This window comes from Ranitomeya variabilis, chromosome 2, assembly GCF_051348905.1.
Source record: "Ranitomeya variabilis isolate aRanVar5 chromosome 2, aRanVar5.hap1, whole genome shotgun sequence".
Lineage (NCBI taxonomy): Eukaryota > Metazoa > Chordata > Amphibia > Anura > Dendrobatidae > Ranitomeya > Ranitomeya variabilis.
Genome location: NC_135233.1, coordinates 736,120,567 through 736,137,661, shown reverse-complemented (window position 1 = coordinate 736,137,661; position 17,095 = coordinate 736,120,567). Strand labels below are relative to the sequence as shown.

The 17,095-nt window shown below is 43.5% G+C and overlaps 1 protein-coding gene across 2 annotated transcripts; it reads right to left on the bottom strand.

The window, feature by feature from the left end:
- Positions 1-251: 251 nt before the first annotated feature.
- OSTM1 (osteoclastogenesis associated transmembrane protein 1) lies at positions 252-15,569 on the bottom strand. Of its 2 annotated transcripts, XR_013221784.1 has the most exons (7): positions 14,138-15,557; positions 10,300-10,408; positions 8,835-8,932; positions 8,567-8,698; positions 3,237-3,402; positions 1,752-1,943; positions 252-1,259 (listed from the first exon to the last, which is right to left on the bottom strand). XR_013221784.1 is itself a non-coding variant. In XM_077289603.1 (6 exons), exons 1-6 carry the CDS (start codon positions 14,462-14,464, stop codon positions 1,204-1,206), a joined length of 888 nt encoding a protein of 295 aa, XP_077145718.1. In that variant the 5' UTR covers positions 14,465-15,569; the 3' UTR covers positions 252-1,203. The 2 variants fall into 2 exon arrangements, 1 of the variants encoding a protein (XP_077145718.1); XM_077289603.1 differs by lacking the exon at positions 1,752-1,943 and having other exon boundaries at positions 14,138-15,569.
- Between the last annotated feature and the right edge of the window lie 1,526 nt (positions 15,570-17,095).

Below are 17,095 nucleotides of genomic sequence, written 5' to 3'. Positions count from 1 at the left end.
TAGTTTAGCTAAATAACTATTTCTTCAAAATACTGTAAAATTAGAAATTTCTCTCTGTAAAAATCTCAAAAATCTAAGCCGTTTTTGAATGATTTTAATTGGCTACAAAGCCAGGAAAGTAAATTAAAGCCGCTTCACCACTAAAGCTCTTAACTGCCCTATCCTGTAGTAATGACTTTCAGCCCTACTTAGCATGAATGTGCTCAAAAAGCCACTGATTACGGAATCAAAGCTGTCATTCTGGAACTTGGCAGATGTAAACCAGCTTTTATTAGCATAAATGAAAGATTGCTTTGAACAGCTCTCAATCATATGATTCACCAAATCAAGGTAATACTTTCAGAGCCTGCATGGGCAGCAGCCTGGCTAATCCAGGGATGCCAAAATTGGAGCACTGTGGATATCAACACAATAACTCCGTCCCTTGCGATGATCTCACTGCCGCATTCTGAAGTCTTGTACAAATAAAATGTAATTACAGTATCTACCGGTATGACATCAGTCCAGGAATGTAACATTGGAATGATACTATAGATGAGCATTTCATGAAGACCAAAGCAGCAAACCATAAAATTGCACAAAGCACATCTACCTCCCTAAATGCTGGTGGATCTCATAAAATAATCCTAGCTGCCATCATTGACCCCAACTCACTCAATAAATGTGCATTCCAATTAGGGGTTAAAGACCCAAAAACACTTTAGGAGTTATTTAGCTTTTTTTCTCACGTAATTGATCCTCACCAAAACGGCAAACATCAGAGGAAACAGGATGACCCAATACACATTGGTTGACATATTCCAATAAAATCGAATGGACCTATCAAAAATGTGTATAACTACCCATTGGCCTATGCCATGTAACTGGGTAGGCAACATTTTGTATGTTTTTTTTTTCTGCAGAATGAAAATGTAACAACCATTTCTACATTTATGTTTCACTGTAATTAAACAAGAAAAAAAGACATAGATCAGTAATTAATTCATAATTCCTGCAAGTGAATAGGAAGCTTTAATTATATATAAAAAGGCAGGAAAATGCCAAAACACGGATAAAGTCTCTATCTTCTTTTAGTAGTAAAGGGCCCATTGTGTTTGAGATACCCATGACACCAAGAGAAAAAAAAAATTCTTGTGGCTTTGCATAGAATGCATCAGTGTATATATCGTCCAGTGCAAAGTTCCTTCCTTTGCCAAGTTTACTTCAGTTACGCTTGTCCTGTATGTTTGCTACACTGGCAGCGGACTTAAATCTCTTGGCTGAAATATAAGAATATATATTTTAGTATATCTGAAAACTTGTTAAACAATAAACCACAAATCGTATCAAACAGACACAAATGTATGTATAATTAAAATAAGTATATTCAATTTTCAGGGTGTCAAAGATTACACCTGTGAGACTTCACCATGGTATTCATATGTGTAAATAACAATATTTAGACAAAAGTATTGGGACATACCGGTACTTTTGAATTAATACATTTGGGTTTTTCATTCTATACTGTTGCCACATGTGTATAAAATCCACCCTTTAGCCATACAGTCTGCCTTTTCTAAAATTTGCAAAAGAATGGGTCATTCTAAAAGCTCATTGACTTTGGACGTGGTCCTATAATTGGATGTTACAATGTAACAAGTCAATTCAGTTAATTTCTGCTCTACTTGATATTTCACGTCAACTCAACCACATAAAATTAAAGAGCGGTGTCACAAACACTCTACGAGCTCAATAACTTCAGTGCTACAAACCTCCTCGGACAAGAGCATAGAAACTGTGTGACGGGAATTACGGTACATCAAGCACAATGCCAAGTGTCAGATGGAGTAGTATAAGGCACACTCTCACTGAACACTAGAAGCATATTCTGAGGGTAATGAATCACATCTCGCAGTCTAATGGATGAGCTTGGATTTGGCGAAAGCCAGGAGAACGTTAGCTGCCTGAAAGAAACATGACAAAGTAAAGTTTGCTAGAGAAGGAATAATGCTATGGCTTGTTTTTAAGGACAATTGTATGTTTCCAACTCTGGGGAAAGGCATTTTCTGTTCGAGCAGGTATGGTTGGGAGGCTACAGTGTAAAAAAAAATTTAAGGACTTGTACAAAGATTGTGAGCCAGATCCAAAATCTTGTAGAAAATTTTCCCAAAAGAGTGGAAGATGTTATAGCTTCAAAAAAGGCGATCCAACTCCATACTAATGCCTATTAATGTACAAGAGAAGAAAAACAAGTTAGATTATACTCACCCAGGGGCGGTCCGGTCCGATGGGCGTCGCGGTCCGGTGCCTCCAATCTTCATACGATGACGTCCTCTTCTTTGCTTCCTGCCACGGCTCCTGCACAGGCGTACTTTGTCTGCACTGTTGAGGGCAGAGCAAAGTACTGCAGTGCGCAGGCGCCGGGAAAGGTCAGAGAGGCCCAGCACCTGCGCACTGCAGTACCGCAGGAGCCGCGGCAGGAAGCAAAAAAGAGGACGTCATCGCATGAAGATGGGAAGTGCCGGACCCGGACCACGATGCCCATCGGACTGGACTGCACTGGGACCGCCCCTGGGTGAGTATAATCTAACTTGTTTTTCTTATTTTTCAGGTTACATCGGGGGCTTATCAACAGCATTACCGAATGCTGTAGATAAGCCCCTGATGGCGGTGGCCTTCGCTTATAGGCCTAAAATGGGTGACAGATTCCCTTTAATGACTCTTTATTTTTTGTATTTTTGCACAAAGCAAATTCTTTAAAAGGGATTTTCCAACTCCTATGTATTATTTTTCTAAACAGTCAGCTATGATATAAAATAAAGGAGTAGTACTCATTTTACGAAGTAAAAGATTCTCCTGTGCCTAGATCATTCTGGTTTATATTTATCTGTCGCCAGCCATGACGCGACTTTTCAACTTGCGATTGCTGCAGCCAGTCAGTGGCTGTAACAATGATCTGTCAACATCAATTAAGTCACTGCTAGAGACAACAGCTGTGTGTAGGGATGGCATTGCAGAAGTCAAGTGAACAAAGACCGATAGAGAACCAGAAATACCATAGAAAAGTGAGTATTACTACTCTTGTACAGTTATACCATTGACATCTGCAGATTTCATAGAGCTGAAGATCTTTTTCAATCATCTATTTCTGCAAGAATTCTCTAGGAGAAAACATTGGGCAATGAAGCTGGAATTTCACATAACAGACAATCTTTTGAATTTCTGCCACTTCCATGCCTTCTGTAGGAAATACTTACGCAATATGAGTTTACGCTTCTTTTGCTCTGAGTGAAGGAAGCTGCTAAGGTAAAAGACCACTGGTAGAAACAAGATGAATGCGGAAACTGCAATCACCGGAACAGTATCGGTACAAGGCAATGTGCAGTTGAAAGTTTTGCTCCACAGTTTGCGAGTACTGTTCATCTGAAATATAAAAGTGGATTTTCTTCTCAGCAGTTTAATACAACTAGACTTTATTAATATATAATATCAGATCTCTAAATTGCAGTTGTCAGTAAATACTGACATATTTCCCATTGTGCCCACTGATGCAATCATTGTGATGTCGGGTTTTTAGAACTGTGAAACGAAAATACCTGCATATAAGCAGTTACAAATTAACATATGATCATGTGCAACAGACTACAAACTGCACATAAAAATACCTTCATAGTTGAATATACATGTTCCTTCAGATTTCCTAAATGGTGCATTAATAAGGATAAAGGGGTTGTCACGTGAATGACATTCACCACCTATCCAGTGACACATTGCCGATCATCAGGAGCTCAGTGATTGCTAGAACAGGAAGTCTTTATACACTTTGTAAGGCACTTTAATAAGTTGCAACATTTTTGTACAACTCAAGGGTGCACCAAAATTTTGTGACTAGGCACCAGTTTTCTCAGCTCCGCCAAAATGGACAGAGGTAGGACGCAACAGTGGCATGATGCCACGGCTTGTCTATTTCATGATGAGCTGTGGTGTACCTTATGCCAGAAATTTTACTCCAGCCTTTTACTAGAGTAAGGTTTATGGAGAGACGCATGACACTTTTTAGATGCGCCCGATTCATTCAAAGTGTGCACCTCCGACCCACCCCTTAAATACTAGTCTTGATGAATCAGGGACTTACCGTATTTTTCCGACTATAAGACGCACTTTTTCCCCAAAAAAAATTGTGAGGAAAATGGGGGGTGCGTCTTATAGTTGGAACGCAGGCTTACCGGCATTGTGGCGGCGACAGAGGTGCGGGGATGATCTGGCGCGGTGAGCGGTATGGCGTGAGCAGGGTCCCGTCCACATTTGAGGTGAATCCGTGGCCCGGTATTGAAGGAGAGCAGCAGAGCTGGGTGAGTTACGGTTTTCCCGGTGACGGCGGCCATCTTCCTGAGGCCGCGCGTGCGCAGATTGAGTTTTCTGCTTCCTGGGGCTTCAGGAAAATGGCCGCGGGAGGCCGCGCGTGCGCAGATGGAGATCGCGGCGGCCATTTTCCTGAAGCCGAGTTTGCAGATTGAGATCTCGTCTTCAAGAAAAAGGCCGCCGCGATCTCCATCTGCGCACGCGCGGCCTCCCGCAGCCATTTTCCTAAAGCCCTGGGAAGCAGAGTACTGAATCTGTGCACGCGCGGCCTCAGAAAGATGGCCGCCGCCACCGGGAAAACTGTAACTCACCCAGCTCTGCTGCTCTCCTTTAATACTGGGCCGTGGATTCACCTCAAATGTGGACGGGACCCTGCTCACGTCATACCGCTCACCGCGCCACATCATCCCCGCACCTCTGTTGCCGCCACAATGTCGGTAAGCCCGCCGCCACCGGGAAAACCGTGACTCACCCAGCTCTGCTGCTCTCCTTCAATACTGCCGTGGCGTCACCTCAAATGTGGAAGGGACCCTGGCCGCCGCCACCTGAGGAAGTGACTAGAAAGAAGAGGGGTTGGAGGGCACCATCCCGTATAACAACAACAAGAGACAGGCGGTCAACCCAAAGCTTGACTTACAAATGTGTCCAACAAAACAAAAAAAAGTATCAAGCTATACAGTAGGGACCACCACTACAATGCTAATAGAAATAAGAAATTTTTATTGTCAAACAAAACGACACACCACACTAGTTAAAACAATTTAAAACCAAGTAATAACATAGGTTCCAAATATGGAACCTTCCCCTGGACCAAGTTGGTGATGAGATGTTAAAATAGGTATACAATTCTGATCTCAAGTTTATTGATTCTAAGAGCCTAAGTAAATTTACGTGGTTATAGACCACAAATATAGCAACACATACAATTAAGAAAACCAGCGTGGCCCAGCTCGCAGCATAATATAGTAAGGAATCAACGTCACTAATAGCTGTTAGTCAGTTTTTTACATGATGCATACTTAAGATAGAGAATAATAACAAAAATCTGACAGGTCAAACTTTGCTGGGAAAACCAGAAGGCACATGAATGATTCACACACCCTATAGAACACTAGGCGGAGGCTATGATGAAAAAACCCCCATATATTACTCTTCTATTCTTATATACTTAGAAACTTATACACTTAAAAGTATACAGTATAGCAGCAGTTACAAATCCTCTTACTAAATACACCTATGTTAACGGATGGAATCAAATTTTATATAGTGGGAATGTTTATAGACATACAGATGGTTTGGGTGAAATAATCCAAAAAGTTGTTATTACCCCACTATATTGTATCTCCATACACGTGCATAAGGTTATTGCCGCAAGAAAATACTGAGAGTTCACGGCAAAGTAAATGCTTATACCACCATGGATATTACTGCTCAGAGGACATGATCATAATACCTATCACCACAATGGTCCAGGAGACCGAAACGCGCGCCGGGGCGCACGTGGCACCACAGGTATTGGCGATACCTCCACCGCACCTTCCATAGGTATTTACCGGGCAAATTGCAATATATTATGGTGCTCTCCAGCTTAGCTGGATACCGAGTGTGGGGGAAAATGTAACATATCCAGCGTTTATCCGGGGGATAGTATTTCCTTAGTGATGTGTAGTATTTTGGCTAGTATCCGTATTCACCCCTGGATACACCCTGGTAATAAATAAATAAATATATATATACTTTGTAGTTGATTGCCATATAAATCCTGTGACTGTGCACCTGTATGGGTGATGGTAGTTAGAGGGTATGTTTTTGCCCCTTTTTGTACACCATGGTTATATGCCTGTCATTTTAGCTCTTAATAAACTTTGTGACTTTTTTATAACGTAATATGGCCTTTTGATCATCATTTCTTTAGGGTTCTATGTGATAGTTGATGATAGGTTTTGAGTCCTATTATTAGTAACATGGTATAGTGCTATATTATATATTCATTATTTAAACTTAGGTTGTTATTTTTACCATGTTTTTTTGTCATATTCACCTCTACACCTTAGAAGTCTCCAGTGCTTTCTCTCAAACCATTTTCTAGTGCTTTTTGAAGTGTGTTTTGGATCATTGTCCTGCTGGAAGACCCATGACCTCTGAGGGAGACCCAGCTTTCTCACACTGGGCCCCACATTATGCTGCAAAATTTGTTGGTAGTCTTCAGATTTCATAATGCCATGCACACGGTCAAGCAGTCTAGTACCAGAGGCAGCAAAGCAACCCCAAAACATCAGGGAACCTCCGCCATGTTTGACTGTAGTGACCTTGTTCTTTTCTTTGAATGCCTCTTTTTTTCTCCTGTAAACTCTATGTTGATGCCTTTGCCCAAAAAGCTCTACTTTTGTCTCATCTGACCAGAGAACATTCTTCCAAAACGTTTTAGGCTTTTTCAGGTAAGTTTTGGCAAACTCCAGCCTGGCTTTTTTATGTCTCGGGGTAAGAAGTGGGGTCTTCCTGGGTCTCCTACCATACAGTCCCTTTTCATTCAGACGCCGACGGATAGTACGGGTTGACACTGTTGTACCCTCGGACTGCAGGGCATCTTGAACTTGTTTGGATGTTAGTCGAGGTTCTTTATCCAACATCCGCACAATCTCGCGTTGAAATCTCTTGTCAATTTTTCTTTTCCGTCCACATCTAGGGAGGTTAGCCAAAGTGCCATGGGCTTTAAACTTCTTGATGACACTGCGCACGATAGACACAGGAACATTCAGGAGATGGACTTGTAGCCTTGAGATTGCTCATGCTTCCTCACAATTTGGTTTCTCAAGTCCTCAGACTGTTCTTTGGTCTTCTTTCTTTTCTCTATGCTCAATGTGGTACACACAAGGACACAGGACAGAGGTTGAGTCAACTTTAATCCATATTAACTGGCTGCAAGTGTGATTTAGTTATTGCCAACACCTGTTAGGTGCCACAGGTAAGTTACAGGTGCTGTTAATTACACAAGTTAGAGAAGCATTACATGATTTTTCGAACAGTGCCAATACTTTTGTCCACCCCCTTTATGTTTGGTGTGGAATTATATCCAATTCGGCTTTAGGACAATTCTTTTTGTGTTTTTTTTCCATTTAAGACAAATTAAATGAAGATAATACCAAAGAATTTGTGTTTGCAATCATTTTCAGGAAGAAACTGAGTATTATCTGACAGAATTGCAGGGTGTCAATACTTTTGGCCACAACTGTATGTTTGCATCAAGAATTTGTTAAAATTTCATTGAATCCATTCTTCCCTCTAGCCGTGAAACGTTCCCCGTGCCACTGAAAGCAACACAACCCCAAAGCATGATTGATCCACCCTTATGTTTAATGCTTAACGAGATGTTATTTGCCCTTTTATCTCCACACATACCTTTGATCTGAATTTTATGGTGAGGACGCAGGAGGTTTTCTTCTGATGACTCTTCCATGAAGGCCATATTTGTACAGGTGTCTCTGAAAAGTAGAACAATGCACCACAACTCCAGGGTCTGATAAATCTTTCTGAAGGTCTTTTGCAGTCAAGCGGGGGGTGTGGTGTTCTGATTTGCCTCTCTAGCAATCCTACAAGCGGGTCTCACTGAAATTTTGCTTAGTTTTCCAGATCTTATCTTGACCGCCACTTTTCCTGTTAATTTCTATTTCCTAATTACATTTTGAACTTAGGAAAGGCAACTTGAAAACGCTTTGCATCTTCTTATAGCCTTCTTCTGCTTTGTGGGCCTCCACCAGTTTCAGTGCGCTAGGCAGCTACTTAGAATAACTCATGGTTGCTGTTTTTTTGGCACAAGGTTAAAGGAGGCTGGAATTTTATAAAGCGCATCACTTGGCCTTTCCTAGTGATGATAGTGAACAAGCCATAACCCTAACAGGCTAATTAAGGTCTGACATATTAGTCAAAGTTATCTGAGCACACATATATCCAAGGGTGCCCAAACTTTTGCATCTGTCCATTTTGTGTTTTGTAATTTTTAAAATGTAAAAAAAAAAAAACTATATATTTTTTTTTTTTTGCCTAAAATATGAAGGAAATTGGTCATCTTTAACTTTAGGCCTTTTAGAGATAATTTCATCTTCAACTTTCTTAACTGTTCATGATAACTAATTCTGAATAAGGGTGCCCAAACTTTTACATGTCACTGTATAGACTGAAGGCATATTGTCCTCTGTATTACACCTGTATTTATATATGAACTTACGGCATCTTCCAAGTCAATACACAAGCCATTTTTATGCTCCAAAGCATTGTACAATGTATTCAGATGTCGGTATGTCTCATTACAATTTAGGCAGACTCTTGAAACATTGCCTTGTGAGGAGATTGGAGTTTCCTGAAATTAAACAGAAAAGAAAAACAAACAACTCTTAAGAACCATTAGTAATAAAAGAGCTAATATAGCATAACATACAACACTGATAACAGTAAAACAATCGGCCTAAACTAAAACTATGTAAACTCAGACTGACCTTCATTGTATTGTTGAAGCACTGGATTAAGGTGTCAAAGGAATCCATGAATTGAGATGTGCTGTTTAAGACGCCAGTGCTGTTCGTCTGTAAGCAGTCTGGAAAAATTAAGTCACATAGTAATATTGTTACTGTATAGGGTAAAAAACTAATTGTCTTATTAAATTGAAACCTTCTAGAAAGTACAGAATGCTTTTATTGTTTTATTTTGTTTTTAAACTATAGTAAAATAAATAAAAAAATATTGCAATATTCACACTGGCCATTAAGCCCAATATTAAATTCATGCTTCCCTTCCTGTTCAGGAAGTCAAATGACGTTCTGCAATTTACTGCTTTATTGTGACTTACCGTATTTTCCGGCGTATAAGACGACTTTTTAACCCCTAAAAATTGTCCCAAAAGTCCATATTTTATATGGAAAAGTTGTGGGTCGTCTTATACGCCCAGTCGTCTTATACACCAGAAAATACGGTACTACCCATGGGCCAAACTATTGTAACATTTACTAGAATTACTGTAACTTTTCTATAGTAGGCCATAGCTTTCATTAAAGAAAATATACTATTATGATATACAACGTTGATCATAAGAAGAGAGATCACAACTGTCTTCATCAGTTCCATAGACTGAATGAGGTACACCAGCCACTCCATTCAAATTGGCCACAGGAGACCGCCAATCCTCATTGGTGGAGGACCCAGTGATCATACACTTATCACCTACCTTCATCCACCAGGTTATATAATAAACGAGTCTTGCTTAGAAATACCCTGCATAATACAATCATTTACTTTACAGTTGTAATAGGAGATGTTTCACTTCGGGCCTTCCAACACCACAGAGGTATTGACCACTTCATTGGCTGTGGGGTGTAAAGTCCCCTATGTATTAGAGCAAGTTGGCTGGCTCGATTTAAACATTCTGTGGTGACAAAGTCCCTTTAAATGCTAAAATGCTGCTTTCAGTGATTAGCAGTGGCATTTACATGGTTAAAGAGCAGCTCCTGAACCCACTCCATATACGCTCACTCTAATTATGACAAAGTTTCATCAGGGTAGGCAAAGGGGTTAAATCAAACTGGTTTTCTACAGCGAGAAACATAATTACATAACCTTTTTAGCAACTTGTGCTACAGTAGTTCTTCTATGGGTTCGGACTATTCTGGCTCATCTTTGCTCTTTAATCACAGCATTAAAAGGGTTATTACCAACTTTCAAGCTCTCATCTATCCACAGGATAGGTGACAAGATACTCTTGAGCAGGGATCTGAAATGCTCTTTTCACCTTCTATGGGATTACCAGAAGTTTCATAGATTTTGAGATCGTTGGGGATCCCAGAAGTGGGACCCCAACCGATCAGAAGGTTACAATTTATCCTGTGGCTCTCACTTACGAGATTAGGAATAACCATTTCTGCGTAAAGCAGATTGGTATGAATAGAACACGATTCAGACCATACTTACTGTCACACTTTGAGTCACTCCACAGCTCATCAAAGAAATCATTAAGCTCCACAATGACCTGGACCCGGTCAGACCGCAGTAGTGTTGTAGAACAGGTGACTGTGCTATTCTGCAAATTTGAGAAAATTACGGTATATGAAGCAATGAGTTTTGGAGACAAGAACATCTTATACAATTGTGTTTGCTAGTAACTGTATTATATCTACTCAAAGCAGTGTAAAAGTCTCTGCCTGTATAACAAGGAATGTACGGAGCCTCCATGTCACATGCTATAGAGGAAGAGAGCTCTGTGCATGTGATGTTCTGCAGGACTGAAATAGCCCCTTGTATTACTCAGCTTCCTCACTAGGGTTTATTCACAGAAAAACTGTTCAAAGAAAAAAAAAAAACTTGTGAAATTGTGGGACTGGGAAGCCACAATTTATGGTTACATTGATTCTAGCAGTTTTCATATTTATGATACATGGCTATTAAAGGGATTCTCCACTAATTTTAAATTGATAACTTATTCTTGGGATAAAGGTACCGTCACACTCAGCCGATCGCTGCAGCGTCGCTGTTTAGGTCGCTGTAGAGACGTCAAACACAGCAGCTCCAGAACGATGCAGGAGCGATCCTGTGACGTAACGGCGACTCATTTATCGTTCTCACAGGTCGTTAGCTCCATGTAAAACATTGCTGACATCGTTGCTTTTGCTGTCAAACACGACGATACACGCCGACCTGACGACCAAATAAAGTTCTGGACTTCTAGCTCCGACCAGCGATATCACAGCGGGATCCAGATCGCTGCTGCGTGTCAAACACAACGAGATCGCTAACCAGGACGCTGCAACGTCACGGATCGTTCTCGTTCTCGTTGTAAAGTTGCTGAGTGTGAAGGTACCTTAAGTCATAACATACGATTGGTGTAGGTCTGAGACGTCCTCAGGGTCAACAGTTCTTACCTCTGGTGGTAACAAGGATTAAACAGTGTATGGAGGAGAACACCAGTAATTGGCTGCCATGTACTGGCAATAAGCTGATCTGTAGCGGCCACTAAACAGTGTACAGAGCTGCTGTGTTCTGCTCCACAAACTGAAGAGAGCACAGCTGATCTAGAAGGTGCTGGGTGTTAGACCTCCATCAGTCCTATATGGAAGAGTTATCCTAGTTATCCTAAGATAAGGATGGGCCATGAGTATAAAGGTAGTGGCGAACCCCTTTAATATACTATTGCAGCACTACATAAAATTGGCCAGTAAATGGTACCACTGATATGTGTAGGACATCCCTTAGCAGAAATGAGCCACATGAGCTAACGGCTGAATTTGCCAGGGCAAGCCTATATCGGTAAGACATTCCTGTAAGGAGGGTACTGCAGAAGAAATGTACCATTACAGGACAATTATTCATGCAATATATGGACTTCTCAAGGCAGCTTTATTTTGGCGCATGTGGAAGCCCCCTCTATAAGGACACGGGTTATCTTCCTGAGACAAGGCAGCTAGTATGACAGCCACCAGAGAGATAAGTTGTTTGGTGCAGATCCAGATCCTAAGTCCCTCTGTAAACTGCTCATTTGCTAGGGAAAGTTGCCATCATTAGAATGGTTCCCCTAGAGTGGCTGCTGTTCAGATGAATGGCCGTCCAAGTAATGCATGGACAACTCGGGTCCATCAAGGAGAAATCGGAAACTTCTGCTCTGACTCAGATCACAGAGTGAGGAAAAACTTGTAAGATAGTTTGGGTGCTGCCATTGGATGTAAAATATCCAGAAGAGTTTGAAGACAGGATTTTATTTAAAAACGCGTTTCCTGATGAAACAACTGGATGAACTCCGAAAAGTGTTGTTAAATAAAATCCTCTCTGCAAACCTGTGTCTGGACATCTCATATCCACTAGCAGCGCCTGCACTTCATGGTCTTTCTTCAGTTCCGGCACTTACAAGTCCATGAACCGGTGGCCAAAGCGGCAGCCGATCACAGTGGATTCACGTCCCTTCTCCTCAGTGTTGTGCCTGTTCTGCACAACCTAATCAGGTGAGCAGTGCATGGCTACTAAAGCCCAAATACACTCATCCGCACAAGGAACGCTTTCATTTTTCTTGTTTTATTGGCTCATAGAAGAGGATCAGGGCATGGGACATGCCTATGAAATCTAGTTGTCTTAGAGGGGTTGTCCATAACAGCCACTTCATAAATGCTACGGTGCACCAAATAAAAAAAAAAAACAAGACTCACCTCCAGGACCACTACAGTTCCACGGGTCAGCACTGTCTCCAGGAGGTCATGTGAGCGCTGCAGCCTACTAGCGACCAGTGATGGGCTGCAGCCTTCAGTCAGTTGGGTCTGTGAAGGCAGTCCATCAGTGACTGCGGATAGGTTACAGCACTCATGTCCTGACAATGTCCTGTGACTGCCCGGAAACAGTGCTCACATGCCTGGAATGCTGCCATCCAGGAGGCGTGTGTTGCTTATATATTATTTGGGACACTGCAGCATTTAAGAAGAGGTTGTCCAGTAGTGGACAAATCCTTTAGTAAGGTGTATGGACAAGGGTGTCCGGACAATATGATCCCTTTAGACTGCAACCACATGCTGTGCAAACACTCATGCATGTTCAGCTTGGCCAAGTGTTCACATGTTCTGAATACGAAGAGGGGAACAAGCAAACAGGAATGGCCGCTTATTTTCCATAACAGAAAATGATCAGCCATGTCAAATTTATTTCCACTAACATCATCTGTTGGGTGACAGTTTGGAAGTCTCCATACACATTGGGTAGTTGACAATTCAGCCCAAAGTAAGCAGGTTCATTTCAATTTGCTCTTATGTATATCGGGCCTTTAAAAAGTATTTTGTCTACTAAAAATTAATGAGGGGCTTGAACGCATAGTGCCAGCAATCATTCATCATGGAGAGTCCGCATAACTCCTTAATAAACTGTCAGTCAAAACAGGATGTAGATAGATGGAAAACAAGTAGATGGGAAGGTGCACTTAAAGGGAACCTGTCACCAAAAATGCAGTCCAATCTGCAAGCACCATGATATAGAGCAGAAGAAGCTAAGTAAAATGATATGTAGTATTGTCAGAAAAGGTTCAACATGAACTGTGTTTTCATCATTCAATCCTCGCCTCTTTCTGGGATATTTGGTCCAGTGGACAGTTCTGTCATTGACAGTTATCTCTGTATGCAAAAGGAGCTGTCAGTCACAAAAATCCCAGAAAGAGCCAAGGTTTAAAATGATTAAAACACAAGTTATTCTGAATCTTTTCTCAGAAAATGATGTCAATCTACTCAGCTCCCCCTGCTCGGTAACATGCTGCCTGAAGATTGGACTGCAATTTTATGGTGACATGATCCCTTTAAATGACTGGTGATGCCATGGTGCATCGAGAGCCTGTACTTGGTTTGGACACTCATTCTGTGAAAAAGGGGCCGATGATACGGGGGCCGGGCTGCATCATTCGTCACACTATACATATTTGTGTTCCTAATCCCATTATGGTTCCAGGTAACCTTTCGACCTAAAGCTTTATGCAAAAGGTAAAAAACAAGGCCGGGATTATAGAATGGCATAAAGGCAAGTGAGAAACTTCACAATATTCAGAAGGATCAAGAAAATCCTACATATGTAATAATGAAACTGACAAAATCTCTTAAACACCTGAAATAAGGAAGAGTCCTACTTCCCCGTGTGAACGTGCATCCATTCACTGCACTGTACTTTGTGGCCATCTAATCCCACACATGGCCTAATAGTGGGGTCACTTATCATGATGCCAGGTCACAGGACTACTACATATATCATATACATACAACTACAGCAGTGAGATGCCGCTTTTCCAACACACCTGGATGATGGGATTTCCAATCTTGCTCATAGTAGCTTTGAGTTGGCCATATTCCTTGTAGCAGTGTTGGCACAGCCGGACGGGCCTTGCCATGCTCACCAAGCAGTTGATGAGTGTGGCACTGTTGTTAGCAAATTCCTCTAAAAGCTGGGCACACTGGGAAAGGTCTGGGGTGGGGTCAGGCGCCAAGGAGTAGGCTGGCAACAGTGATAGGGAAAGCTGCTCTGCCCATTGGGCCCTGGGCAGCAATTCAGTATCTGCATCAAATGCCCATTCTGTGGCCATACACACCCCAGTCATCACCAGGCAGGCGGTAACATACAGCATGGTGCAGGAGCCAGGGGTAGGGTACAGGCCAGGGGTAGGGTCCAGGCTAGGGCCAGGTGCAGGAGCTAGAGGTAGGGTATAGGCTAGGGCCGGATGTAGGAGCCAGGGGTAGGGTACAGGCTAGGGCCGGGTGCAGGAGCCAGAGGTAGGGTACAGGCTAGGGCCGGGTGCAGGAGCCAGAGGTAGGGTACAGGCTAGGGCCGGGTGCAGGAGCCAGAGGTAGGGTACAGGCTAGGGCCGGGTGCAGGAGCCAGAGGTAGGGTACAGGCTAGGGCCGGGTGCAGGAGCCAGAGGTAGGGTACAGGCTAGGGCCGGGTGCAGGAGCCAGAGGTAGGGTACAGGCTAGGGCCGGGTGCAGGAGCCAGAGGTAGGGTACAGGCTAGGGCCGGGTGCAGGAGCCAGAGGTAGGGTACAGGAGCCAGAGGTAGGGTACAGGCTAGGGCCGGGTGCAGGAGCCAGAGGTAGGGTATAAGCTAGGGTGCAGAAGTCAGGGGTAGGGTACAGGCGCCAGGGGTAGGGTACAGGCTAGGGTGCAGGAGCCAGGGGTAGGGTGCTGGCTGGGGTAGGGTATAGGCTAGGGCGGGGTGCAGGAGCCAGGAATTAGGGTGCAGGCTAGGGCAGGGTACAGGCTAGGGCAGTGCGCACTCACACTCCGGCTTGCTCCTCCAGTGGCTGCATAACGAAAACCCGGTAGTTACCTATAGCACACACACCGCACAAGCTCCGGTATATCCCGAGCACACACACCGCACAAGCTCCGGTATATCCCGAGCACACACACCGCACAAGCTCCGGTATATCCCGAGCACACACACCGCACAAGCTCCGGTATAGCCCGAGCACACACACCGCACAAGCTCCGGTATATCCCGAGCACACACACGGGACAGCGCACCACACACACTGACAAGACGAGCACTTCCGCTTCCTGCTAACCCCTTCCCTGCTGCCGTGGACCCCACGCTGCCATTCCTCCCGGGCGGCTGCAGGACTCCCTCTCTTCTGTCGTTTTCCTAACCAGATAGCAGCATATTACATGTCCAGCGCTGCAGCTGCACAGTGTATACAGGGCTGTGCCCAATTCTGTCACTAGATAACTGGATGCTGAACTTGGTTTCCTATTTCTTCATTTATTTATAACTATGATTTTTTTTTTTTATTAAAGGGGTAGTCCGAGACTAACATTGAATTTCATCTCAAATTACTAGCTATTTATTGTAATAATCTAATAATATGCTTTCATTAAAAAATCCCTGTCGTTCCCTCTCTGTTTTACTTTTATTTTTACCTAGTTCCATTTTGATACTATTGTTTGAGAATCCCCAGTACATGCTGGGATAGTGAAACGAAGCGCCATCAGGGGGCAGAGGCTGCGGCGGTCTCTGCTGCAACCCCGGCCCCGTCCCTAAAATGAAGCGTCATTCAGGGTCTGGGCTAGTCCCTGCTCTGCTGAGAAAGCGTTGGTTGTCCCAGGTATGCTCATGTGCCCTTCTTACTGCGCAATATCCTACTCGTTGTACAGTAACAATGCGCTCCCTCGCCGCACACTGATGAGAAGTGGCCAGCAGGCAACAGAGCGCACTGTCAGTGCACGTTATAAGGAAAGTACATAGCGAGCAAAGACCAAAACGGACGCCACTCTGGGGGTTGGGGCTGGTCCCTGCTAGCCACATTCTTTCCTTATAATTCACACCAAGATTGAGCTTTGGTGTTGGATCATCACTTCTAATCAGAAGTAGCAAGGGAGTGCCCTGTCACTGTGCACTGAGAGCAATTGTGCAGAGTAAGGCTGCTTTCACACTAGCGTCGGTACGGGCCCGTCGCAGTGCGTCGGACCGACGTACCGACGCATTCTGTGAAATAAATGCCCGACGTGGGCAGCGGAAGCAGTCTTACGACGCTTCCGCTGCCCCATTGCAAGGTTCGGGGAGGAGGGGGCGGAGTTTTGGCTGCGCATGCACGGTCGCAAATGGTGGACTCGACGCACAAAAAAAGTTACATGTAACTTTTTTTGTACCGGTGGTCCGCCAAAACACGACGCAACCGTCGCACGACGGATGCGACGTGTGGCAATATGTCGCAATGCGTCGCTAATGTAAGTCTATGGTGAAAAAACGCATCCTGCAGACAACTTTGCAGGATGCGTTTTTTCTCCTGAACGACGCATTGCAACGTATTGCAAACGACGCTAGTGTGAAAGTAGCCTAAGAAGGGCACATATACTAAGCATACGCCAGATTTCACAACCAACATTTGCTCAGTAGAGCAGGGACTAGTTCAGCCCCTGAAACGGATGTCACTGATGACGCTTCTTTTCAGGGTGGGGACAGAGGCTGCAGCAGAGACCGCTGCCCCGATGACATCCCACTTGTGTACCCCAGCAAGCACTGGGGGCTCTCAAACAGAACGTCATCAAAATGGAAATAAAGAAAATTTAAGCAGAATAGTAAGAGACAAATAGGGCATTTTAACCCCTTCACGTTCTTTGACGTACCCATATGTCATGGTCGGATAGGGGTTCCCAATAGTGTTGAGCGATACTTTCCGATATGCAAAGGTATCGGTATCGGATTGGATCGGCCAATATCCAAAAAATATCGGATATCGCCGATACCGATACCCGATACCAAT